The sequence below is a fragment of the Lemur catta genome, chromosome 13, assembly GCF_020740605.2.
Source record: "Lemur catta isolate mLemCat1 chromosome 13, mLemCat1.pri, whole genome shotgun sequence".
NCBI classification, from domain to species: Eukaryota; Metazoa; Chordata; class Mammalia; order Primates; family Lemuridae; genus Lemur; species Lemur catta.
The window spans coordinates 21,581,985-21,609,938 of NC_059140.1; the positions used below are offsets into that span (position 1 = coordinate 21,581,985).

The 27,954-nt window shown below is 44.6% G+C and overlaps 1 protein-coding gene across 2 annotated transcripts in view; it reads left to right on the forward strand.

The window, feature by feature from the left end:
* Window positions 1-3,484: 3,484 nt before the first annotated feature.
* The window catches only part of TMTC4 (transmembrane O-mannosyltransferase targeting cadherins 4), a 58,393-nt gene continuing 33,923 nt past the window's right edge, over window positions 3,485-27,954 (forward strand). The window contains exons 1-5 of one of the 2 annotated variants that reach the window (XM_045566755.1): window positions 3,485-3,578; window positions 8,842-9,057; window positions 12,716-12,831; window positions 14,225-14,441; window positions 19,495-19,582. In XM_045566755.1, coding sequence (XP_045422711.1) covers window positions 8,896-9,057; window positions 12,716-12,831; window positions 14,225-14,441; window positions 19,495-19,582 — 583 coding nt within the window. In that variant the 5' untranslated portion in view covers window positions 3,485-3,578; window positions 8,842-8,895. The remainder of the gene's footprint in view (window positions 3,579-8,841; window positions 9,058-12,715; window positions 12,832-14,224; window positions 14,442-19,494; window positions 19,583-27,954) is intronic. The other variant, XM_045566756.1, reaches the window with a different exon arrangement.

Consider the following 27,954-nt stretch of genomic DNA (forward strand, 5'->3'; position numbering starts at 1 on the left):
AACAACTTTGACATCTGCTCTTAAGAAGGGAGAAGGCAGAAGGTATGAGGAGACAAGATGATATTTGCTATCTTCTCTGTTCTAGTTATTGCCAGTCCAAAATGACCTTGTTAGGCATTTAGGGGGTTCCTTAACTCTCTGGCTATGACTCTCAGTTGTACACACAGTCTTGGCTTCACTGAGTAACACACTAGCTGTTTGACCCTGGACCTCTGTGCTTCTTTCTGCATCTATAGGACAAGGATAATGATATTGACTTGGTAGAACTTTTGTTGAGAGTTAAATAACACAAGCACGGTGCCTGGCACACACTCAAATGGTCAACCATCCTGCCTTCCGAGTGTGTCAGCAACCCGAGTTCCTGTCCAAGGGGCTGGGGTCAGCTTATAAGATGAGCAGCAGGGAATTTTTCTGTCTTAAACTTCTTATTAAACCATAAGATTGTAAGAGGCAGAATCAGTGTCATGTTCATCTTTATGTTCTCCACAGAACCTGCCCCTGTGCTTATATCATTTTGATCACGGCTGCCTCGGCAATTTGCATAACAAGAGAGCACTGGATTAAGTCAGGAGACTCCAGTTCTAACTCCAGTATTGCCAATAACATGCAGTATGACTTTCAGAGTTGTACTTCTCTAGGAGAGACACTGTTGAATGCCTGCTGTGCAGCAGGCATGGCAGCTGCAGGGGTACAGGAGTGAACAACACAGAAATGGTCGTTACCTGCATGGAACTCATAGTCTAGTGATGGAAACAGACTTTATACAAGTGATCACATGGTTAGTTAATTACAATTGTAATAAGAACTATGAGAATATATATGGATGGACCTAAGGTTGTGTGGGGAGATAATTCAGGGAAGGGCTTTCAGAGGAGGTGACATTTGGGCAGAGACCTGAAGGGTGAATTAGAGGTGGCCAGGTGTGGAGGAGAGTAGGAAGGAGTGCTGCAGGTGTATGTGAACAGCCCAAGATGAAAAGGAGCACAGAAGCACACTGTAGCATTCCAAGAAGGCCAACATGGCTGGAGCTCAGGAAATGAAGGCAAGAGGGGTATGAGACGATTCAGGAGCAGTAGGCAAGGGGCCAGATCCTGAAGGGTTAGGTCTTCAGTCTAAGAGTAATGGGAAGCAGTGGCCCACCAAGAAGGGCCACAGTGGGAGCAAACCATCTTGAGGACACAAAATAATGGGTGTATTGTCTACAGAGTATTAAAAGGCAACAATAAAACTGACTAAAACTTCGTCTGCTTTTTATTTTCACCATGCACTGGTGATTTTAACTATGTCAGTCAGCAGTATGCTGGTAAATATTTAATAACTAGCTCTTTGGGGGAAATAGAAATGTATGTATGTATACAGGCATATGTGTATTAAAAATGTTCCCGATATAAAGGATGTGTAGGAAAAATATACAAATAATAATAAAATATGCAGATACTCTTCACTAAGTTCTATATACTTCATTGACTATAACAGAATCCTTTGGTTCATTTTTGCCAAAGGCTTGTATCTGAATCCAACCAACGCTTGCAAATCAACCACGAATTGACAAATGGAATTGCATCCCAATCTACTTTTTTTCAGTGAATTTATTGTCATTAAATCTGATTACGTGATTTGTTAAACTACTTCTTACCCTTGCACAAACTAAAACTGCAATCTTCTTAGTTTCAGCACCAAGTATAATCTGCATTATTGACATTTTGCCCATCACTTTCTTAAGTATAGAGACAACAAAACAACAAACCACGTCCTGATTCATAATGTTTGCCAATTTCCATGATGTAAATACTCCCACCTTGGCCAACTGCAATCTACCAAGGTGACATCACTGAGTGTGGGCTGGGAAGACACATGCACGGTAGCACATCATTTTATGTTAACAGTGGAAATGGAAAGAAGTGGACAGACTTGAGAGATATTTAGGAAGCAGATTCTTGGGAATTTGTTAGATGCTGGGGTAAAGGCAGAGTTTTTGAAATACTGGAGGGATGGTGGTGCCTTCACTGTCACAAGGAGGCCTGGATTTGAAAGCAAGCAGTGAAAAGCATGCATTCAATTTTTGGATGCGTTCCATTTGAAGTACTTGTGACATCCAAGTGGAGAAGCTGAATAGGAAGCTAGATATATGAGTTTGCAACCCAGAGAAGCAAGGACTAGAGTTGTAAATTTGGGATATATTGATTGAAACGTTGACTGGGGATTAAATCATGCAGGGGAAAATTGTGGAGTAAGAGAAAAAGGTCTGAGACCTTGAAAACTCTGCTATTTGGTGATGATCCAGAACAGATAAGCAAGCCAAGAAGACTGGGGAAAAACAGGCAAGTGGAGTGCCACCCAGTCATAGGAAGAGCACGTTTTAAGGAGGAAGAAGGAATTTTGCTGAGAGATCAGGTAACATGAGGAAGGAAAGCGTCCTTTGCTTATAATGATGTGGATGTTACTGGTGACTATAGCAAAGGCAGTTTCACTGAGTGTGGAGACCAAGAACCGAATGGAGTTGGGAGGCCATAAAAGTGGGGGCAGGCAGCTCTTTCAACCACCTCAGCAAATGAGAGCAGGAAAGAGACCGGGTGGCAGCTGTAGGGTACATGGAGTAGAGGAAGGCTTCAAAATCATCAAATGCTGAGGTTACAGATCCCAGCCCAGAGGGAGAGACTGATGGACTGATCGGATTCCAGGACGTTGGAAAAGGGGGCGGGGAGTGGCGGTAATGGGAGTAGAAGTGTAGGTTTGGCAGTGGAAAGTGGAAGAAGTTTCTTTCCCTCATGAAGCAGGCGGCAAAGTCATCTACTGCGATGGGAGTCTGGGGAGTGGAGTGGCAATCCAGTCAGGAGTGGAGGTTTAGGACCGAGGGGTGAATGGACCCACGTTTGGCGGCTCTGGCCGCAGCAGGGTGCGGGGGGCAGCAGGCCCTCGGAAGAAGAACGCAGTTCCAGTCCGAGAGGCAGAAAGTGGAGACACAAATTTTAATCAACTCTCCCAGACAGGAAGAAGTCTGGAGTTCTGGCTGCGCTGCAGGGACGCTGCAGTCCCTCCCTGGAGCGCCACAGCGCGGGAGAGGGGTTCAGGCGGGCCAGAAACTGGGTCCCGTGCTCGCGGATCGCGGCCGGGGAGGGAGGGCCCGCTCCGGCTCCCGCAGCCAACCTCGCGGGGCCAGGCTGAGGCCGCCCCTTCCCGCCCCGGCCCTGGCCCCGGCCCCGCCTCGGCTCCGCACCCACAAGCTGCTCCCTCCTCTCCCGCCGAGTCCGTCTGTCCTTGCGCCTCCTCGCCGCCGACTAGCGCCCTCTGGCCTGACGTCACCGGCGCGTCCGCCAATGAGCTGAAGAGGGGCCGCACCGAGGCCAGAAAGTGACAGGAGAAGCAGCCAATGGCCGGCAGGAGGGGCGGGCCGAGGCGGGGTGTGAGGGGAGCGCCGGGCGCGTGGGGAGCTGCGGGCCGGCGGCGCGGGGGGCGGGGGCGCGGCGGGGGGCGGTGCGCGGGCGGCCCCTCCCCGGCCGGCTGCGGGCGGGCGCCGGGAGCCGCCGGAGTTTCCGTGCCCGGGAGGGAGATGCGGCCGCGGCTCGGGCTCCTTGCAGGTAACGCGCGGGGCGGCCCCTACAGGGTCGAGCGCGCCGCGGGGCGAGCGGAGTTGGGCTCCGAACGGGCGCGGGCTCCTCGCTGCCGCCGAGCCCCGAGCCCTGCGCGGCTGCCCGGGCCCGGGGGCGCCGCTGCTGGCGGAGTTGGCTCCTGGACCCGGGCTACGGCCGGGGCCGGGGTCACTGGGGACGCGGGCCCCTGGCGCCCCGGTGTAAACAGCACACGGGACAAAGGGCGCGGCGTGGAGGCTGCGCGCCCGCCTGCCCGTGCCCGTCGCTCTGGCCCCTGCGCTCCCTCCGCCTGGGCGGAGGTCACCACCCCGGCCCCTGCCCGCTCCAGCCGCGCGGGCGCTCCCTCGGCCCGCCGCACACCCGGCGCCTGCGGCGCGTCCCGGGAGCGGCCACCTGGCCGCGGGGCCCCGCGCCTGGCCGCCAGCTGGCCGCGGCGCGGGCGATGGCTGGGCACAGCCGGGCCGCTTGGCCGCCTGCCCTGGGTTACGAGGCGGATCCCCCGCAGCGCCGCGAGTGCCTGCTACTACACGCCCGGCTGCCGAGCGGAGCGGCGCGAGTGCGGGGCCACCGGCCCGGGCGCCCGGGGCCACCCAGCCGCCACTTCCCGGCGTGGGCTCAGAGTTCGGGGAAACCGAGCAGGTGGCGCAACCACCGCCTCACCTCCTGTGAACTCTGCGGGGCTTCTGGTCTTGTTGATGTTGTGACTGTGGGCTGTGTGTGTGTTTTCTTTTTTTTTAACCACACACAAAAGAAGGGAGGAGTTAGAGGAACGATCTAGCCACTATGAGTCATCCCACACTTTGCTCTTTCTCTAGGAGAGCAAATGGATAGGGAGAATTTCTTGGGAAACAATTGTAGTAAAGACTAGGTCCCCTGCCTGTCCCTTTCCCTGCAGTCCCGTCCGTGCCTGGCACGTACCAGCTGGAGGAGGGGTAAAGTGACTGCCTGCGGACCGAGATGGGAAAATGACCACAAGCTAGCAAGCTGGAAACTTTCTGGGACAGTGGAATTGTGAATGTCGAAGCACACACGTCTTTGCTATAGTCAGTCATGACCCTCGTGCGTTACTGAATTTAAAAATGGGAAGCAGGTCACAACGGGAGGATGCCTTCACTAGCATTTGGCTCAGCTGCACAGGAGAGGGCAGTGGAGATGGTCTGCCCCCCTGCCAGCTCAGGGTCTCCAGGCTACTGCCAGGCCCACAGATACTGGGTCAGAAACGATCATGTTGTTTAGTCTGATTTCCAGAGGCATTGTCACATCTCAGCGTGGCAGAGGGCAGCTGGCTGGCTGTGTGGATGGATTGCTGTTGATGAGGTAGAAAGGCTGAGCAGAGGCCAGCAGGCCCTTCCATGCATGTGGAAGACTATTCTTCAGTAGGTGGCTGCTGCTAATTTTTCCAGGGTGAATCATTTAGTTTTGGTCTCACCATTCTGTTTACTGCAGTCCAGGCTGCTGTGTCAGCTGTCATTGGGTCCTCATGGTTCACAGCTCAATGACATTTGTTTCTGGAGGGTCCCTGTTTGAAGCATTTTAGACCTTTGCACTGATGACTAATTTTTTTTAACCCCCCGAAAACAGAGGCTTGATGTTAGAGGTTTGAGAAATTGGGGGTAAGGGGACCTCTGCTTTGTTCCAAATTCAGCTACACTTGAGGGGCCAGTTGGTTCGGACCCGGAGTCAGACAGCAATCAGAAGCAGGCCTTTATTACGACCGGCTGGTGCACTCTGCTTGGACTCAGGCCCCGGTGGGATTCCCTTCTCACTCCACAAGGTGAACTTACCTTCCAGCCATGGCGGAGGATCTGGGGGTCCTAGGCAGGGTATCACGTGGAGGAGAAGGATAAGATGGTACGACCTAGTGCCCATCAAGACAAAAACGGAATGTCTCTTAATACATTGGCTTGGGTATAAAGAAGGGTGGAGGGGCTGGTCCCCCATGTCTACCACCTCATGCAGTCAGGGCTTCTTTTACCTGAGTGCCAGGCCTGTCTCAAATCATTGCAGAACAAAGTTCATTTATTATTGGAGGAAGGGGAGTTGCGAGCAAGGTTGCTGTGTATGGTTATGCAGTTTATGCAACACAGACATGCTGGGCCAAGGAAACCCTGTGTCCTGGGTCTCCCTGAAAGAAGGGTGCCTGTTTCTCAATTGCAATAGGTCCCCTTATGGGCTTGGCTGGTATACCCATCTGTAGGAACAGATGATGGCAACATGGGTGTTCCCAGGACAGGCAATCAGAGACTAGGCACCAGGAGCTAATTTCTCCAAAATATGACAGTAATGGGAACTAATTGTTTGCATACGTTACCTCATTTAATCCTTACCACAACCTCCTGAAGAAAGTAGTGGTACCCTATTGTGCCGGTGAGGAAATTGAACCTTAGAAAGACTAAGTAGCTCAAGGTCATGCAGCCAACAAGTCCAGATTTGTCTTGACTCAGAACTTTGCATGCATTTCTAAAACACTGTAGCGTTTTTTTTTTTGTATTTGCAAGTGAAAGGCATTTTCTGAACTATTCTGCTATATATGTTAACAGTAAATCCCTTAAATGAAAAGGGCATTTATGAGTATTTTCAATGGCAACAAAAAAGTGGGAATCTTGGAGACTAAGGAAGGAGGAGCCCCTGAGATAGAGGAGCAGGGGAGTCACGTGAGGAGGGGAGAGCCAGCCAGAACTGAGATAACGTGGGGAGGGTGGCAGGAGAGGATGGGGGCAGACTGTGGATTCCCTGATATCCCTGCAGGAGAGGAGGAGGAGATCATTCTGAGGCTGACTCAGCCATCCTTTTGACTTCCCAAGAGCCTGGCCTGGCCTAGGAGGGCAACCCAGATGTTGGGTCCGCGGCCCATCTTACGGATATGTGGACTGTTGCTTGAGTACCAAAATGATTAGTCTATTATGAGCAATCTGAGATATAGTAGCTAATTTAGGAGCACAAAGTATTTCCTGTTGCAGTATTCTACCTGTAAAGGCCATTTGAACCTCATGACCAACTTTTGTGAAATAATATTGAAATATTTGGGGCTAAAGCAGATAACATCAAAACCAGTTATATGACCTTTGGTCAGCGCACAATTCTCTATGTACATTTAAAATTGCTGTAAATTATTTGTTTTCCTTCACATTAATTTTGTAAATCAAAGAACACTTTTATTCTCTCCATGTTAAGTCATCGTATCTACCTAACTATTGAGTCTTTTGATTTGTATTTTTTTTTTAAGTAGCAGGAGTAATTTCTTTAGCTGAAATGTAAACATGGTGGCACAGTGGTCAGGGCCTGCGTGGTGACCTGCATTGTGTTTGCAGCAGTAATTTGGATTTGAGCAACGGTTTATCCTTTCACCAGAAAAGAAAAGAAGGCAACAGATAGTAGCTGGAATATTCCCCCAGTACTTGCCGAGAGCATGTCTTACATCAGGCAATGAGGCTCGAGGGACAAGCAGTGAAAGAGTTGCAGAATCTTCCGTCTCTGGATGGTAAATCTGAACCACCTCATAGCCCCTGGAAAGGGACAGCATTACCATGGAATGGTGTGTCCTGTTGCCTGTTGGATCTGTCTCCACTTTTACTCAGAAGCTTGTGGAAAAGATGCCTGTGACCTCAGATAGCCTCTTTGGCTGACTTCTTATTGATAATATTCAAGGGGGCTGACATTTGCTTCTATCTCAGCAGAAAGGATTGGGGGCCAGGGTCCTTAGTAGAGGAGACAAGAGTTTCAGTACCAATAAACCAAATGCAGTAATCCCTCATTGAATGTTAGCATCGGTAGGTTCTTGGAAACTTCACCTGTAACCAAAATGATGTTTAATGAAACAGCCTTATTTGAGGACCTGCTATAGGTTGTTTCAAATAAGGTCCCAGGTTCCAAGAACCTATTGGTGACATTAATTGAGGACTTACAGTACTAAAGGGGATTTTTCTAAAGAAAATCATTCTGTGCCTGTGTTTCAGCCTCCTGGAGGAAAGTACTAGTGATGATAGCTGACCTCCTCTGGGCATTCATTAAAGCCTGGCAGTGCTGGGAATCCCATTTGACCCTTGTGACAACTCTATGAGGTAGACACTGTTATCATCCCCATTTTACTGGTAGGGAAACAGGCCCAGAGAGGTTAAGAGTTACACAGAGGTCTAGAGTTACGCAAGATTGGAACTAAGCAGCCTGACCCAAACATGATCCTGGTACATCCAAAGAAAGTACCTAATGAGGGTGTGGTAGGAATAGGGACAGATAAAATGTGATTTGGGTGGCAGTTTGTTATTTGTTGGGGCAAATTCCAAGACAGGAAGCTGTTAGGCAACTCTCACTACTGGACAGTTCTTATGCTTTGCAGAGTGCCGCAGGAAGTGGGCTCAGAGGGGATGGGACACACACATGACCGCTCAGCTAACACACGGCAAGGCTGAGACACAGACATTCCCGGCGTTAACATTTTGCCCATTTGAAGGAAAAGTTCAAAATAAGTGTATATTTGATTCTGATTCTTTCACCAGTCTTGAAGGTCATGTCCTTACATAGAATAGCCTCCTCTCTTGTTTGGGATGCAGCTCAGCCCTTTCTGGGACAAGATACTGTCCCCAAACAGTCATTTTTCTGTCTGTCCTCTGTGTGTAAACCCCTAACCTGGCCATCAGTCGTTCAATCATGTGCTCTGCTCTGTCAATCTCTTCTGTCTCCCGGAATTTCATCTAATTGACCTGTGCACCTGAGTTCTACAAATAGACGATGAGCTCTTTCAGAATTAGGTTCGTGTTTTATATATCTCCTTCCCCAGAATGCACACACACACACACACACACACACACACACACACAGAGTGCACTAAAACCCAAGAGTGAATTTTTTTTTTTTTTTCTTGACTGGATGAGGTAAGATGGTAGCTTCTTTTTTTTTAAGCTTTGTAAACCAGTTCAAGGATGATTAAAAATGATTTTGCCTTATGGGGTTGATAAATATAGGATTCCGTTAAGTCTGTGTTTCTAAAGTGTTGTCCAGCATCTTCTGGACAAGGCGAGAGTAACCGATTCAATATAGTTCCTGTGGTAGGGCCCAGGCATCTGCATGTGTCCCAGGTGACTTTTCTGCCCACTGGAGTTTGGAAACCGCAACTTAAAAGTTTTTAATGATCACATCCTATAAAATCGCAGCACTGGCTGTCTCGCTCTGATTTACTTACGGTAAATGTGTCCACTACAGAAACATTCCTGCCAACATGTCGATAAATGTTGATGTGACGTTGTTCCTGCAGGTCTCTAACCAGCATGATGCCAGAGCAGGAGGCTGCCCGCCTGCAGTTCTCAGAATGGCCGAGCTGGACGCCGATTTGGTTCACATCCTTCCATCTTCTGTTCTTCCTCCTTTCTGGGCTAAGTTAGTCGTGGGATTTGTTTCCCTCGTGTGTTTTGCACGGAGCTACGATGGAGATTTTGTCTTTGACGACTCTGAAGCTATTGTTAACAATAAGGTTTGTATCTTTACGCTTTTCTGGTAAACTTCTGTTAACCACTTGCCTGCGTCTCTATAATTATCTAAGTTTGTGCCACATTCTTTTCTGTGAAACTTAGGTCAAGCATTTGCCTGGGTCCCAGTTGTCCTCTAGATTTTCCACCTTTTTGATACCGTAGCTTTAATTTAGTGCCTCTCTTATTGCTGGCAGCAAGGTCTCCAGCCTTTGCCTGTACTCAGGCTTTACCTTCTTGAGGCCCCAGTCTACACATGTATCAGAGAGGTGGGTCTGCTAAGATTGCAAGGCAAGGGTATTGCAGGACATTGCAGACTAAGTATTTCAGGTTTTGTGAACATTTTCCAGAATTGTTAAAAAAAAAAAAAAGAGAGAGAGATCGTGCATTTGCTGCAGCGATGGGTGGGTCTGATCACCTTCCGAAAGATGCGTTCTCAGCGCCATGCAGCAAGCTGGCTGCTGCCTTGTCCTTCACTGAGAGGATCAGGACAGCCTGCTGACAGCAGCTGGGGCCGGAGGAATATGCTGCCCGTGGATCCTGCAGCCCCTGCTCAGTTCATGTTTGGAGATTCAAATTTGCTGAACTTGCAAAATCCCAGTCAGTTTTGCCCGCCAGTGGCTGCTGTATATTGGTGCAGCGCAAATGGTGTTCCTTTTCACTCACTACCTAGAGTTAGGGCATTCTAGGTCCTTAAGGGCAGCCTTTTGACTGAATCCAAATTTTATAGAACAAATCCTTTTAATGAAAGGATGACTGGTTACTAGTAATTAGTAATCCAGTTACTCTGCTGAGATTCTAATTACTCAGCAGCTATTTTGTGTGTGTTCTTTAACCGATGAAGAGGACTTGGGAGAAGATACTAATCTGGCTGTCTAGTAGATGTAATTGTAGCAACTCTTTGTAACACTGTTGAAGTCACAGATTCCACTAAATGAGGAAAAACTCTCTGACAAGCATGTATTGTAGGGGGAAGAAAAAAATGACTGATCTGCAGACATTTCATTTGTGACATAATATTGCACTTGGTCTCCATTTTGATGGCACAAAGTAGGACGTTGTTAATGTTTATTTTAATTAGAGTTTGTCATTTGTAATTTTCTTCAAGTTCACCCAGCATTTACTGCAGATGATTCCATTTCACTTCTTTTTTTTAGCCATGTTTGAAAGAACTAAGCAGCTCTAAAGCAACTCTGTCAAATTGGTGACTTCATAGCCACAGAATTGCCTTTCTCACAGGGTACAACTTTATTTTTTAAATCCCGTTATTCATTTTGGTGAGAGTTTCTTGACTTTTATAAAGTGGAAGATAGATCTAAAGTGTTAATTCGGAACCTGGGTTGAAAAATATTGGTCAGCCAGGCAGAACAAAAGCATGAGCCTTGTTGGGGGGGGGGCCTGGTGTATGGGTGTGATCTCCGTCCTTGTGTGTGAGGTGAGGCAGATGAAGCCGCTTGTGGCTCAGCTGAGCACTGCCTTGGCAGTGTGTTCTGGAGCATCACACTGTGCCCCTTTTGTTAACTCGCTAGCCCTCCCTTTTTCCGTTCCTGTCTAGTGAAAGGCCCTCCTCCGTTCACTGGCACCGTGCCTACAGTAATGTGAAACAGGCTGTTACTGGATTTTAGTGATGTTAAAGACCGTTTTCCAGATGCTTCCTGGTAGTGTTGAGTTGCCTTTTTTGTTCCTTGAGATGATGGTCCTCTTTGAGACAGTGGAGTGAGCAGGAATGTCAGACACAATACATCTTTTCCATAAATCATTATGAGGAAAAATTGACCTTTCTTTCTGTAGCACACCCTGCTGTGTGTAGGCTACACCTAATCAAATATTTAGAGCTTCGTTGGTGTTCATTTCCTTTTCAAAAGGAGGGAAAGATCCTCCACCCAAACCTTTCACCACTGAATGAGTACTTGTGTGACAGTGCAAAAGAAGTTAGACTTCCTGTTTTGTCACTGCATCAACTAAGTTGGCAGGTGCATTGCACGACACTCACAAAACTACCAGCTCTTGTGGGGGTAGGGTAGTCAGTGCACTCAAGACCTCTGCAGCCGATCACTAATGGAAGTGAAGGGCCCCCTTACGGTGGGAATCAGGTGACCTGCTTTGCCTCTGTCACCTCTGCTCAAGCCCTTTCTTTGAGTCAGCAAGCACTTCAGTAGCAAATACTGAACTCCACGTTGTGCTGTGGACGTTTGTGGTTCTTTGGGGACCCCCATCATTTGACCCACTTCTTCTGTTTGGGGTGTTCTTATTGCTTGAAGACCATTTGATTAGGAAGCTGGCACAGACATGGGCTCTCCTTTAAGGTGTGCCCACCTGTTGGAGTCAGGGGCTAGTCATAATAAGAAGTAGGGTCGGGACACAGCTGGCTAGTCTTGGCAAGGTGTCCAGGGGCGTGACTCGTGGTTGTGGCTGTACACCCCTTTTCTGGTTTTCCAGCCCACATGATGATTCTGTGAGCCTCCCACTCCCCCTTAAATCATTTCTTTTTTTGCTTAAATGAATGAGAATTTGTTTGGTTACTGCAATAAAGAATCTCGACTGATACACCAGGCAGTGATCAACGCATCGTAATTTCTAGTCCCTAAAACATCCCTGTTTAATTATGCTTTAAAGAGAAAGTTAATCATCAGTTTTGTTACTTACTCCATAGTGCTTTGTTTGCCTTTTTTCTTGTTAGCCATGGTTTAAGCCATCTAGTTTCATAGTGTAAATGTAAAAAAAAAAAAAAGATGCATTTTTAAGCATCTGTAGTATAGTACCAAATTAAATTACCTCAGCAGTAAGATAGGCACAGTTTTTTTCATATTTAGTGATTATTTTTGTCTTTAAAAATTATGTGAAAGTTTTTTTTCCTGAATTTCACAGTCTCCTCAGCCCATGATCAAAATGGAAAACTTTAAATCTATAGTTTTATCCATATTTATGTTTTAATGGGGACATTTTTGGTAAATTACCTTATTTATTGGATACGAGAGGTCAGTAATCTTATTTAGCTATATGGCCCATTCATTCATTCAACATGTATTAAGCATCTTCCATATACTCCCAGCAAACTCAGATGGGGTCCAGGCCTTGTAGAGCCCCAGTCTAGTGGTGTAGACAGATAGTGGTCGTGTGATTGTAAGTCCCAGTGTGCCATGCACTGTGGGGACAGGGGCACAATGCCCCAGACTCACAGAAGGGGGACAGGATCACCTCAGAAAGGGCAGAGCTCAATGGCTGAGATATGAACGGTGGGAGGAATTGAGTTGTGAAGAGTTGAGGGTGACTGTTCAGGGGAGACCTGCAGAGCCTTTGGGGTGGGAGCTCACAGAAGCCACAGCAGGACACAGGGTCGAGTTGGGTGGGGGCCAGAGCACCCCGGGCTGTGGCAGCCCCTCAGGTGTGGGCTCTGTCACGGGAGGGTGGTGTGAGCCAATGTGCAGTTTGAAACAGTCAACACAGAGATGGTGTAAGAGGGCACGGTGACCCCGCTAGGCCTGCAGCCTGGGGGAGAGATGGCGGAGGTTGGCCCAGGCTGGTGGGAGAGGTGGAGAGAGAGGGCAGATTCAAGAGCGCCGAGGAACTCTCAAGAAGAAGGCTCCGTGAGGGCGTCGGTACAGGGCTGAGGGAGGAGTAGTGACTCCCTTGTCCAGAGTGTCCCCTGGTGTGTCCCTGCAGGACCTTCAAGCAGAAACGCCCCTTGGGGACCTGTGGCGCCACGACTTCTGGGGCAGCCGACTAAGCAGCAACACCAGCCACAAGTCCTACCGGCCTCTCACGGTCCTGACTTTCAGGTGAGACGTGACCACACAGGGCATGGGATGTTGGCCATGGTTGTGTGCCACTGGGTGCTGGGGAGGTTGGGGAGTCCCGTCAGTGGCTCCTGGGGAGGTACGAGCCGCTCACAGACGTGGGTCTCTAGGAAGTGTGGCTAATTCCAGCTACTAGGAGGCAGGTTACAGGAGGCTCAAGACTGTGCCTGAGGAACCACCCATCGTGGTCCTGTCGCAAGGATGATGCATTCTGTGTTTTTCTCAGTTCTCAGAGGTTCGACCATTTGCTGGTTAACACCCAGGGAATGGTGTGAATCAAAGAAGCATGTGACATCTAATGAAACTGTGATTTTTTTCACTACAGAAAAACAAATAATATATAAATCTTCCTATTATTAACAAGTCAATATGCAAAAACAAAATGAAGCTCAAAGACAATTCCCCTGAGGCCAGGCCTGGTGGCTCATGCCTATAATCTCAGCACTTTGGGAGGCCAAGGCAAGAGGATCACTTAAGGCCAGGAGTTCGAGACCAACCTGGGCTCTTAATAAAATGAAAAAATTGCAGCTTAATCTTTGAGAAAAAAAAAGAAAAGAAAATGAAAAAATTTAGCCAGGCATGCTGGCACATGCCTGTAGTCCCAGCTACTAGGGAGGCTGAGGCAAGAGAATGGCCTTGAGCCCAGGAATTTGAAGTTGCAGTGAGCCATGATGACACCACTGCATTCTAGCCTGGGCAACAGAAAGAGACTCTGTCTCAAAAACAAAAACAAAAACAAATCTCCCCCTCCATTAATCTGGGAACTGTTTGCATTAAATTGCTTTATTCACTTCACAAAGGTTTTCATTCATACCTGTTTGTCCGGTGCGTTTAAATACTTGTGCACAGACTTCCCATGCACACGTGGAAGTGATGTATGGGAACCACCGGCAATTGAGAAACAGAATGGGAATCTAGGAGAAGGCATCTGTTGGGTGGAAGGCGGTGGGTGTGCCACTAAAAAGGGCTTTTTTGGGTGGGTAAGCAAGTTACATGACTCTCTTAAATCCAGGTCCCTACGGGGTAGCCAGGAGTAAAGTGCGGTATATTGTATCTTGGAATGTAGTCTTGCCTTTTTTGCACTTAAAATTTTGACTAGCTTTTCTTTCTCTGCAGGCGTTCTCCTTGCCACTCCCCTTGGCCATGTCCATTTTGTCCATTTTGTCCCTCTGCAGTTAATTATGTTTCCACCTTTTCTTCAACCTTCTTAGCTTGACAGGCATTATTTACCTTGGTGCTATTTTTACCAATCTGGCACAACATCTTCCTGTTCTCCTTTTAATATTTTCACGCACAAGCCTTTTCCTTCAGACCGTTGCTGTTTCCCTCCACATGCCACTGCGCATCCAGCCTGAACTCCCTGTGTTTGCTGCAGGATTAACTACTACCTGTCGGGAGGCTTCCACCCCGTGGGTTTTCATGTGGTCAACATCTTTCTGCACGGCGGCATCTCTGTCCTCATGGTGGATGTGTTCTCGGTGCTGTTCGGCGGCCTGCAGTACACCAGCAGAGGCCGGAGGGTGCACCTGGCCCCCAGGGCGTCCCTGCTGGCCGCACTGCTCTTTGCTGTCCATCCCGTGCACACCGAGTGCGTAAGTATCCTCTGCGTGCACATGAGAAGTGGCAAGACATCCCTATGTCATCTCCTTTCCTAAAACAGGCGCCCTTTATGTGCTCATCTTGTTTCTAGAGCTGGAGAAGGCCTGCTCTGCAGCATACTCTATAAATAGAAAGTACGCTGCATAAACGCCCCACCAGACATTTGAAACAATTATGTCTGGGCCAAAGACATCTCTCATGAAAAAATGCGGAGTTCCGTATTGGTGGAGTCTTCATGATAAGGTATGGTGTGATCTCTGGTCATACCTTCTGTTCAGCTTCTGTGATTAACACTAGCTGGGAACATGTGAATGTTGAGCATCTATTGCCTGGCCTCGAAGTCTAGAGGCCAGGGGCTACATTCTTCAGGGAAGGGTCTGATGCCGTTTTTCTCTTGGTTCACAGCTTATTGATTTACAGAATACGTTCTTATACTTAATATGATTGTCATAAAAATGCTGTGATATCAATTGGGCTAGTATGACAATTTCCACTTACCGACAAGGAAATGGCCAAGGAGGATAAATGAAGGATTTCTCCAGGGTGAGTAGCAAGTGAGTGTAGGATAGGACTCACACTCTGGGCTCCCCAGGCCCCTCCTGGGGAGCTGCTCCTGAAGTCTCCCCACCTCCCTCCTCCTCTCGCCCTGTCATCCTTTTCCCCTGGACAGATGTGGCCCAGGTGATTGGGCAGCTCCTGACAGGTTCCTCACCTATCTCCCTTCCATTGAGCTGCTGCTGCGTGCATTTGGTACAGACAGTGCTGGGATTAGCAAGATATTGGTGAGGTTTTCAGGAACTAACCCACCTCCCCTCCATGAACCCTTTGAAAATGTAAGTCAGCATGTTTGCTGAGGTAACAGATTTGATTTGAATCATTCATTCTGCAAGCATGAAGTTCCTGGTATAAAATACTGCATATACTTTATTGTTAACGCTTCTCTCACGGTTGACTTCTGCATTTAATATGGATTTATATACCTACATTTAACCAATTGTATTGAGCTTCTTGAAGTAAGTTCCAAAATGTTGAGCAGAATTCCTATTTTTAGCATCTGATTTTATTAAACTGTTCTTTGGTATCAAGAGTATTGTGGAGCTGCTATCACTGCCTTCTCCTAATATTTTATTTTTTACTAAAGCAAATTCAGAGGACTTGAGGCTTGATATGCTGGGACTGCTGTTGTAAAATTTTATCTATACATAACTTTAACCAAATTAGAATTTGTTTGAGTCTGAGTTCTCTGTGGTCTAAATGTTTGTTTGGACCCAGAAATGGTATATGCGTTGATCATAAATAAGGGACTGGAGTATACTGATTTCCCTGAAAAAGTACTAATCCACTGTTTTGCTTCTTGTCTGATTTAGCATGCTCTTCAAAGCAAAATGAAATATTTGAGTTTTTAGGCAAAGAAAGTTTTCTAAAATTCTTATTTTAAGTAGTGAGAACTTGATATATAAAAAAGTTTTAAGTGCCAACAAGTATAACTGGATGTGCTGACACACATACACACACACACACACACACACACACTCACACACACACTCCGGATAAGTGCAATCTGAGAACATGTTAATCTCAAAGTCCACATTTCAGATCTTTAAAAGGAAACTGAGGCAGGTCTAGCTGTAAGAGAGAAGGAAATATTTGAAAAGTCTCTTCATCTCTCCCTCTCCATTCCATGACAGCCATTCAAACTCAGGTTTTTAAAAAAGAGTTATGAATAATTTAAAAATAGCATTCTAAGATGGGCATTTTATATGTTTATCTCTCATTGTTTTGTCAAATAGTATTCAGTTTCCTCTTATCTGCATTCCCCTGTTATCTCCCATTCTGCATTTAAAAATTCCAGCTTTAAAAATGTGCAGAGAGTAGGGTACCCAGGCAAACAGATGTCCTGGCCAGCACCGAAGAGGCAGCCCAGCTCTCTGGGGGGCCGGGCCAGAGGCCTGAGTAGGCACAGCGTCCCCACACTGCGTGTTGATCCCTTGCGGGATGACGACAGTGGGGGCTTGGGTAGTAAGTGTGCCTCTGTTTACATTTATTAAGAGAAAATAGTGGCAGTGTAGGCCCCTGCAGGTTTTAGTGACACGAATTTCTTTATATTAACACTTATGTGTTCTGTGTCTTCAATGCTACTGCTCAGCATTAACACTGAAACTGATGTTGCCCACTGCAAATAAGCACCCAAATCTTCCAGTCTTCTAGGGCGACCAGCTATCCAGTATTCCCGGGACTTTCTGTTTTAAAACCAGGACAGCCTGGGCAAGCGGGGATGACTCAGTCACCCTAAAGACTTGCCACCCTGGTCTCTGACTGGTAGTGCAGCAGTTACAGTCGGTGTTATTTGCTCCCCAATTGATATGAGAGTCTCTCTTTTTCAGATGTGCCACCCCAGATCTGTTTGTAGACACACAAGGCCCCTGACACACCAGTTACTACTGGAGGGAGGGCTGCACAGTCCCCGGTCTGAGGATAGGGGTGCCCCTATGTGGGTTTTACTGTTTGTTTTCCTCAAAACCTTGGGGAAGGTTTCAAGCTGCCAGGATTCCAGCATCAGAGAGAAACTCAGACCTCCTTCCGAGTTCTGCCCATCCAACAAACGCAGATTTTAATCCAGGAGGAATCGGGTGGGGAAACCTGCCCGTACCTTCTTATGGCCCCTGTGCACATTGTTCCCAGTGGGGAAAGAGCGGTGCCGCCTGCTTTGTGGACTCAGGGGGATCGCAGTTATTTCTTTGGAAATCCCTGGTCGGAGTACTTCATGTTATTTGTTAAGGAAAAAATAGCGTTTGTAGAGAAGTTTGCCTGAAAATACATGTTATGCAAATATCAGAAAAAGAAAATAAAACCTCTTCTTGCTTATGTTCATTCTCAGACAATGATTGGATACAGTTCCTTTTTGGATAGTCTCTTAACATTTTTTTCTATGAAATCTCGAATTACTATGCCAAAAATTCATTGTAAGTGAAGTTTTACTTTTACAAAATATTCTTTTGCTTTAAAACATTTACCATACTTTAAAAAATTTGTTGTTTTTTTTTTTATATCAGACGGTATAAAGTACATTGCTTAACAGTCCTGGGACTGGCTTCAACAGTTAACAAAAAGAAAAACATTTCTTTAAAAATAAGTTTATGATGCTTAAAGTTCCTTTTCATGCAATTCTTTCCACAGGCCTCAGCTACCCAGGTAACAAGTGGCTTAGATGGACTGGTCCTTGGCCTCCATCCCTAGTGTTTATCCAAACGGTTTCCTTCCCCTTTGCTCAGCTTGTTTCCCTGGTCTCTGACCCTGCCTCCCCAGGCATCCTTGGACCCCATTGCTCTGTGGTCCCCTTTGGACAGGCTTCTCCAGATGGGCTTTCGTTACTTTCTCTTCTCCTGGGGGCTTGGATTCCGGTCTTTCCCCAGGCACCATAGGTAGCCACAACTATGTGATGCCCCTCACTCCCCTCCCATCCTGGCCGCTGCCTCACTTTCTGCCCTGCCACAGAGATGACACCTCACCTCCCCCGAGCTTCTGTGTCCTTTGTCCTTTTCCTTTCTGCTGCTCCTGTTTCTAGAAGCACTCCGTGGGATTCACCAGGGGAGGTAACAGTGAGCCGCACCCACCGTGTGCCATGCTCTGTTCTGTGTAGCTGCACTTCTGATTGTTTTACTGTGTCCCTGATTGACTTTACAGCCCTGAGTATTCCAGAACTCTCATTGCATATTCATTTCACTCCTAAAGTAATTGGATTGTTTAACCCTCCAGCATGCTGGCATACTTGTTCCAGATCTGTTAAGCCTTTGTTTTGTCCTTAGGTTCCTTCCTGGTAGGTTTCTTATGTGTGTGGTATTCACAGGTTGGATTTATCAGCTTATTCAGCGTTCCTAGTCATTGCATGACACCGTGGGCCGCCACATGCACTCCATCAGGAGGTCACAATTACGGTGGATAATAGGCCTTGGCATTTCATGTATAACCAGTGTCGTGTAGGGGAAACGGCTCCTAAAAAGGCATGCTTTCTCAGCTATTGGTTGCACACGCACTTGGGAAGCATATGTAAATAGAATAATTTTATACTTATTGTATATTTTCTTATCAAGATTTATAAAATAGTTCTATATCCTGCAGCTCACATATCACATATTTGTCCTTTGAGAAAAGATTAACCTACCAACCTTTACAGCACTACCTAGAGAATCACAGCAAAAGCTTTGATGTATGTCAACATTCAGGCGCTGGTTAGAAAAGGATCCTACCTACACTAGACCTGTCCTTGTGCGTGCAATTCTGTGTCTTTCATCACTGTGAAACATTTGGAGAGCAATTACTGGAGCAATCAGCCTGCAAGGAAGAAACACAAAGTTCATACTGTTTCATTCTCACTAAGGAAAAGAAAGGGAGGGCAGAGTCCTGTGGAAAATGGGGGGAAAGAAATGGTAAAAATGTTATTCTCTTTTCATCCTAGTGCTTAATCACTTTGGAAGCATCGGCTTTTCAGGCTAACCCACTTAATCAATTTTGGTCTGAAGGGAGGAAAAAATGACAGAGGCAGCTTTGAAGGATTATTCCTGTGTCTTTTTCTATCCGCAAGATGGCTTTTAACACTTCTTTCCTACTTTTATGTCCATCATGTTTCCAATCAAATTTTATTTTTTAAATATCATGCCCTTTGAGATGATAACATTTTCCATTTGAAAATCCACTCTGGGGACATGAGAAGCCTGTCTCTGGAGCTCTCGGGTGCCGCAAGTTAACACAGCCTTTCCTGCACACGTGTGTCCCTGTCCGTGTTCAGCTCGCAGAATGGCTATCAGTAGGTCCAAATCAATCCAGCTTTCTCCTGGAAACAGTTAAATCAAGTCCTAGACCAAATGAGGGAAGAGAGGACCAATTATAACACCTCAGGGTTGTTGCACAGCTACACAGATTATTATAATAGGTGGCAGGGTCTAGGAAGTTTCTCGTTTTATATGTCTAAAGAATGTTTTGTATTTCCAAAGTTTAGGATGTGCTTAAATGCTTTTATGTAATTCTTTTTTTTCTTCCCCTTCTAAGGTTGCTGGTGTTGTTGGCCGTGCAGACCTCCTGTGTGCTCTGTTCTTCTTGCTGTCTTTCCTTGGCTACTGTAAAGCATTCAGAGAAAGTAAGCATTATGTTCGTCTTCTTAATTTTCCACCTTTGTCATGTTTTGTCCTGTGGAGCAATGTCTTAACAGATGGGAAATGATCGTCTGTGTGAGTTTATCACTTTGTAGGGATGTAGGTGAGAAAGTGCATAAACGCCATTGCTTTTTCCACGATGCAAAGTTCTGACACCAGTGTCCACACAGGCCTGTCCTGTTAGGGGGTGAAAGCAGAAGCAGTAGCAGAAGTACTAACGCAGTTGTGATTGATTTTTGCTATTGTATTTACAACAGAACTGTAGGATTGCAAACTATTCTAAGACAAGCTGCGCTGTTTTGATGTTCTGTGGATTTATAGCCCAGCCATCCCTCCATAGTTTCCAGGGGTGGATTGGAAAGGGCCTTGGAGACTTGTCAATCACTCTCACTCCTCCATCCCCTCCTGCTCAGGCTGTGCCCTGGAGCGCCTGTTCTCTCAAACCTTTGGCTCTTCTAAGGCACAGCAGAAGAGTGACCTGCATGGCCCCAGAATGTGACAGTGCTCACTCAGGGTGTGGTGACACTGAACCCCACCCCTTCTGTTGTTCTTATTTCATCATACCAAAATAAAACCACCACTTCTTCCTGTGACACAGTCATTTTCTAATATGTCTGACAGTTTGGGGACAACTGAATAGAATAGATTCAGGTACCGAGAATAGCACTGGTAGCTTTTCTTTCTGAAACTGAAAGTTAACTTAGCAATAAAGCATTTCATCCCTGCCCAGGGTAGGGGTTGCGCCACCTCTGATGAATGTAAAACTCCCAAGGAACATGCGGCCCCCCTGGGATCGAGGGAGGTTGTACCTGCATGGCCGGTAGTGAGTTTGGCACCATGTGAACTCTTCCATGTGGCTATTCCATGAGATCGTGAGTCGCTGAGGGGAGTGGGGGGGGGATGGGAGGCGGTCCCTCCTACCACGCTGTGGTGGTCACTGGATGTAATGAGACTTCATGTTCTAAAGTCAGCAATTAAATCTGAATTTACACATCCATAGGATAACAATTTATCAGCGGTCATATTTTTCCTGAAGGAAATTAAAAATTAAGATTTGTGGCTTTTCTCAAAGAGAGTGCTAAAGTGTCATAAAGTTTCATTTTATTAATTTTAACATATCCTCCCTTAAAGTAACTGCTCCCTATTCTGAATGGATTTCAAAGCCATCAGAAGTGATTTTTGAAGAGAGTACTAAATGTTGATAGATTTAACATGTGGGTTACATCATTTAGGGGATATAATAGGAGTTCTCACTACTTCTAAAGATTGCTCTTGTGAAATAATGGAAAAACTATCAGACTGAAAATTTTTCTATCAAGTGAAGTAATACATTTATCAGCCTCCTTTAATGGAGTATTCTTACAGAATGGTGAAAAGCTAAAGACATTTTATATGCTTTTTCTGGATCCTTTTACTAACTTTTTCTATATTCTAATTCACAAAATTGTATATTAATATTTATATATTACATATGTATCTGGTTTTTAATTCATTTGTAAATTATAAACTTATTTCCAAGAGCCATCCATACAAAAGATAAATTTTTCATGAAGTTTCTGGAAACTAATACCAAAGATAAAGAAGCTTAAATGTATTCAATTGATTAATACTTTGATTCATGAGAAATAGGCAAAATATATTTTAATATTGACATAAATATATTACCTGTAAGTAACAATGTGACCTTTCTTTTTTGGTCTAGTAACATTCTTTTAGCATTTATAATATGTTTATTTTAGAATTGGAAAGAAATTATCAGGCCTTTAATGTTAAGTTTGTAAATGTTTTTGAGAAAGTTAACCTGGAAATATTTAACATTGCAAACCAATAACAGTGGTAGATGAGGCTTCTGTGGAAACTCTTCTAAGACTGTGTATTAATGGTTTTTCATTTGGTTGAAGTTACTTGGAACAGAAGACAAATGGATGGATTAGGAAGAAAGCTTTGAAGAAAGCTTTTTGTTGCCCTCTTGTCTGTGGGCCACCCCATCTTCCTGGGATCTGTTCTCTTGTTAACTTGGACCCTCTTTGGGAAAAGGAAAGAGTAGGTTAAAATGCAGCCTGGAGTTGCCTCCAGGCTGGTCTCTGGTCCTTGGCAGTGACCGACAGCTTGTTTAGTCTTTGGAAATACAAAGCTACAGTAGTTTGCATCTCACCCTCTTCCAAGGCTCAGGGCCTTGACCCTGAAAGTTATTATTGGCCATGGATTTGGTGCCCTTTCTGTCCCCTAACAGTGGGGGGCTGTCCCCTAGGCAGGCTTTGAGTTAGAGATCATCACAGTTTTGGGGGGGGGTTCAAGTGGGTGGTTTAAAACACTCATCCCTCAAGCTGCATCACCATCGTTTTGAATCGGCTTTCACTACTGTCTTCCCTTCCCAGTCGTGGTTTCCCATCACAGACCACCGACAGAGTGATCGGATCCTGCCTCCCATTTCCATCGCAGCCTGGTGGCACAGAGCAACCTGGATTCTTGAGAGAGGGCCCCAGGCTCACTGTCAGCTTTCCTGGGAGAGTCCCCTGAGCCCCGCATGCGAGTATTTCTCGGGCCCCTCCCAGCAGGGTGCTGTGCCCTGAGCCCCACAGGCTGTCACCTCAGGACCTTGGGATGGGAAGCCCAGCCCCATCCACCTTGCTCCCCTCACTCTGCCAACTGCTCTGTCCCCTCCTCACAACTCCCAAACCCCACCTTGTCTAATCACCCCCAAAACTGGCACAATGAAGTCTGGGGGAGCCTTGCCTAGTCTCTCGACGGAGGCACTGTTTTCAGCAACTTTTCTGTGTTTCTGATTTTCCCTTCTCCTTTGTAAACATGCTAAGTATAGAATATGCTGCTTTGTTCATTGACAACTCTTTGGAATAATCCTTAAATGTCATGTTAATGTTCCACTTCATACAGAGGGTGCCTGAGAGTATTTTTTAAGGGCAGCAGACTTTCCATAAACTAATAGTATCTTTACAGAGAAAAAGCGGTAGGAGCCCTGTATGCAAAAGTAATTCTGGTTAAGGTATTCATGAAACACCACTGTCTTTGATTCTGTTCTAAAATAGTATAGAGGCTTATTGATTTTCGTCATTCATTTCATCACCAATAATTAGTTAAACTTTAAGGGTGTTTTTTCTTTTTTTTTTCTTTTCTTTTTGTTTTAAAGATAGTGTCTCACTCTGTTGCCCAGGCTAGAGTGCAGTGGCGTGACCATAGCTCACTGCAGCCTCAGACTCCTGGGTTCAGATGATCTTCCTGCCTCAGCCTCCCAAGTATTATAGCTAGGACTACAGGTGTATGCCACCATGCCTGGCTAATTGTTTATTTTATTTTATTTTATTTTTTAGAGATAGGGTCTGACTGTGTTGCCCAGGCTGGTCTCAAACTCCTGGCCTCAAGTGATCATCCACCTTGGCCTTCCAAAGTGCTGGGATTACAGGTGTGAGCCACTGCACCCGGCCTAAGGATGTTTCTTGTACCAGGCCCTGTGTCTGGTGCTGGGGACACAGAGACTAGAAGGACAAAGTCCATGTCCTTAAGGGATATCCAATCCAATGTATTTTGATAAAATGAAGCTTCCATTATTCTGAGTGCCCGAGGAGCGCAATGTTCTGCTTCTTCACACTTCCCTGTTGTCTTTTTCCCTCCTGTACCCCTCACAGCAGGGGCTCAGTAAGTGTCACCTTCTTTCCATGCTGTGCTTGTGAGAATGGGTGGCTGTGGCCTTTGTACTTCGGGTTTCTTTCTTTTTCCTTCTACTAAATTTCCTTCCATTTAACAGAGCAGAAACCTTGATCCTAGTGGACATTCAGGTGTATATATTTTCATTTGGAGTTTGAGATTATCTTAAGAAATAATCACATGTTTTTATTTTCCTCTATCTAGTCAGTACAGATTATACAAAAAGCTGAAAGTGTATTTACTGCCGTTGCAGTAATGATTTTTTGTTCCAGTTGCCTATGTTTAGAAATGTTCAACAGAGAATCAAAACGATTTTGTGGTAGAAGTTAAGGCCATTATTTATGGGGATAGAAATAATAATGCTATTTAATGTTGAAAGTGACCTGGTCTTTGTACTTTTTGGATCTGAACATAAATTCAAAGAAAGGCCCAGCGTCAGTTACACATAAATTTGAAGTTCAAGAAAGTCTTTTACAGAGGGACAGGTTTAATATTAAGGGAACAAAAAAATTGAGTACTCTGAAATTAATGACTCAACTAGTTAAAATTCTCTTTCAGAGGATACATTTCCTTTTTGGTAACTGCATTAGCTTTCTTTATAGATGCAAAGTCTGTATTATAAAACTCTGGGCAATTTTTAACTGCCTGAGTTTATTAACTAGCAATTCTGTCCTAACCTCTGGAATTCTGGTATTTTCAGAAAGTGAAAAAATGTACTTACGTAACATTTCTGGGGCTTTGCTCTCTTTTTAGGGGGGTGGGAGGGTGCAGGTGGTATTTAAATAGAATATTTCCAAGCAAGATCTTTGCAACAGAATGTTTTTTTAAAAAGTAAACGTCCTTATAAAGGAAGCATACTTTTTCTTAAAAAAGAAAATTACTAAGTCAGATGAAGTTAGTGGTACACTGGTTATTTCTGAATGCCCAAAACAAAAAGTATTATTCTTAAGGTGAGGCATCTTGTCAATATTTACGTCTCTCTTAATGCCTGGTATTTCACATTGGAAATGGATCATCTCTGCACTATAAACTTGCTAGAATAGCAAAAACTATTTTGTTTCTAAACTGATACCTTGAAATACTTGTTTTACGGGCACCAAAACTAAGAAGATAAACTTAGTCTCATTTTTAGTGGATAGGAGAGAGTCTTTCCAGAGGGGGATGGATTTGCTATATGCCTAGAACAATATTTTAAGTTCTAAACTATCATATTATTCATAATATCAAAGACAAGATCTCAAATCTCAGTTGTTTTTAAATTCTTAAACCTTATTTGCTGTATTGCTCTCTTTATCATAGTTCAGGCACTAACATAGGTTAACTTTTACTCTTGGGATACCATTCCTTCATATTTTCATTCTGATTTAAAACATTTGTATTGTTTTGTTTTTAAGGTTTTTTTTTTTTTTGACTTAGAATCATGCAATTTAAAAAATAGGGCAATTGCCTAACTCATGTTGTAGAGGACACTTGTTTTTAGATTTGGGGCTGTTGCTGACTGAATTCTGGCCGTGGTATTCATTATTCGTGTGTATTCTCTTTTCTCTACCTTCACATTTCTTTGCCTCCTCCATTGCCTGATTTTCCCAAAATGGACCCGTGTTTTAGAATGGAAAGTCTGACTTCTTTCATTCTAAGCGTGGAAGCATGGCTTGGTTGGTTCCAACTTTTGGAACGAGAATCTGATGCTCATTGTATTGCTCTGGCAGATAGAGAGTCGCGGCCACCTGTCGGGGTGGCGTGGTTCCCACACACAACATGACGTGCCAGTTTCAAGCTGCGGAGATGCCAGGCATAGAGTGGTGAAGAGGGGTAGCTTGTACAATGTGATGCTTTTTCTGAAAGGAGATCTTCCCACTGGAAAGGAGTGCCAAGTCCGAGGCACATGCTTCATTAAATTGATCACATCTGTTGGCACTTGTGGGTGTTAGCACTGACAAGTGTCTTTCTGTTACTGCATTTTTTTTTCTGTGCTCCCTTCCCTCTGTTGGCCTTTGCCTCCATTTACCTAAGTGATTGAATTATCTTCGATAATAGAGACATGTACTGAAACAAGAAAAACATTGTCTAGGCAAATCTCTAACTGCTGATGTATGCTAATGCTGCATAATTATCCTAGAGCAAGTTGTCTTCTTAAGAGATAAGAGATGCAGCATGGTGTCACATGGTTTTTTCCATCCTCTCCTGGGTCTCTGGTGCTTAAAATTTAGCAATTGGGATGAAGATGAGATGGAAAACTCTGGGTAAAAGTGACATCCTGAGATGCTTACATAGAGCCATGCACAAGTTAGAATTCCCTATCTTGGGAAGATTTTTCTGAATAAAGATATTTATAAAGCAACTGCACTGGAGGCGACATCTGTCTCTCAGGATTTATTTTTACTGTTTTTAACAGTTACTTCTAAATTTAAAATGAAAATAATCCATTTTCCCCATGCTTTTTTATATTCCTTATGTAATTTTTTAATTAATTTTTTTAAGGAGTCTCTTATGTGATGGAGATTCTTCCAGTATAAGGGGGTTTGAAGATAAAAGTGAAAAGACTTGACTTCTAGCTGTATTTATTCACACTAAGCAAATCATTAACTTTTGGGTATTAAATTATATCTCATAATTGTAAAAGAAATATGGTAACATAATAAGACTTCTGATGAATGTGGAAATAAATGAAACTGTTTATTGATTCAGCAAATATTTCTTGAGTACCCACTATATGCAAGGTTATCTTAGTTGTCTTATTAAATTGCTCAAAGTTGGAAATAAAAGAATGGCTTGCATTTGTTACTATATAAGAACATAGCCACAAAAACACAAATTCATCTAGATTATGCTATCTATTGATAATTATGAGCATTACTCACCTTGACAAACCAAGATTCAAAGTACATCTTAATTTGGGGGATTCCGTGAGTAAAACTATATTAGAGCAGATCTTATTACCAGAAGTCCACTAGCCTGGGCTACCTGAACAGTCAGAATCGGTTTCCCAGTCTAATTTATATGAGCCCTTTTTTATTCACTCGTAGGACTGGAAACATTTGTAAAGAGGACGCTTTTGATTTATATGAAATGGTTTAAAAATATTAGTTAAATTAAGCTCCCCAATTTGGATTCTGGAAGACTCAAAGTATGTATACATGCTTAGTTCTGTTACTACTAATAAAATATTGAATGGCTAATCTGGTAGGGATTGGGGATGATAGAGTTAGATTTCAATAGGCAAACTCATTTCCTGTTTTCTGAGTTTTCAAAGACAGAGTTAGAATACAGACATAGCAATGTGCAAATCATTTCATCTGTGAACTGGGTCTTTGATCATATGGTCTAGAGCAGACACTGGCATGCAATAGAAATACAACAGGAGCCATGCATGTAATTTTAAATTTTGTATTAGCCACATTATAAAAAGAAACATGTGAGATGAATTTTAATAATATATTTTATTTATCTCAATATATCAAAAATATAATCTCGACATATAATCAATGTAAAAATATGATATCATTTACATTATTTTTTTCATATTAAGTGTTCAAAATTGGGAATGTATTTCACACTTGCAGCACATCTTGATTGGGACTAGATACATGTCAAGTGTTCTTTTGCTGTAATGACTACTCGATTGGACAGTGGCAGGTCTAGAATGCGGTGCTCTGACCGTGAAGCTGTCACTAGGTTTATGACTCTGACCATTGAAATTGTGCCATTACTCTGAAATTGCCACTGTTCTGAGAAGTGACACTTAATATTAAATAATCACTGAGACTGAAGAAACTTCTTCAGCAAAGAAACATTGTCTCCATCTTTTGTATGCTTTCATCCTGGGTGTGTTTGGTTTTTTTTTGTTTGTTTGTTTTTTGAGACAGAGTCTCGCTCTGTTCCCCGGGTTGGAGTGAGTGCCGTGGCATCAGCCTAGCTCACAGCAACCTCAAACTTCTGGGCTTAAGCGATCCTACTGCCTCAGCCTCCCGAGTAGCTGGGACTACAGGCATGTGCCACCATGCCCGGCTAATTTTTTTTTTCTATATATATTTTTTTAGTTGGCCAGATAATTTCTTTCTATTTTTAGTAGAGACGGGGGTCTCACTCTTGCTCAGGCTGGTCTCGAACTCCTGACCTCGAGCGATCCACCCACCTCGGCCTCCCAGAGTGCTAGGATTACAGGCGTGAGCCACCGTGCCTGGCCTTCCTGGGTGTGTTTGAAGCAAAATCGGAAGTTTAAGGGAAAATTCAAGAGCAGGACTCTTCCACAAGAATTGCAGGAATGGATTTTAAGAGGTGGGGAGAGGTAAGGGTTTGAAAGGTGAAATCATGGGTGAGACTGGGGAGAAGACTATCGATAAATACAAAGGCTGGCTGCTGTATGTTCCTGTTCTGTTTTCAATTACATCTCTGATTTAGCCATCTAAGAAGAAAGCCATTTTAAATTCTAGATAAGTGGGACACGAGCCCATCATTGTCACATCTACGCAGTAATTTAACTTTGTGTTAACAGAGTGCTTTCAAGAGCAGTCCTCTGGGCGTTTTAATGGAGGAACTAGGAATTTCTTTCTTATCACAGGCCCCTGGCCCATGGGGGAAAAATTAGTGCCTGTTACAGTCAAGTAAAAATATAAGCTAATTCAGTTTTTCTAAGCAGTTTTTCTAGGACTTTTGAAAGTAAGAATGGGGAACTTTACATTGGGAAATCATA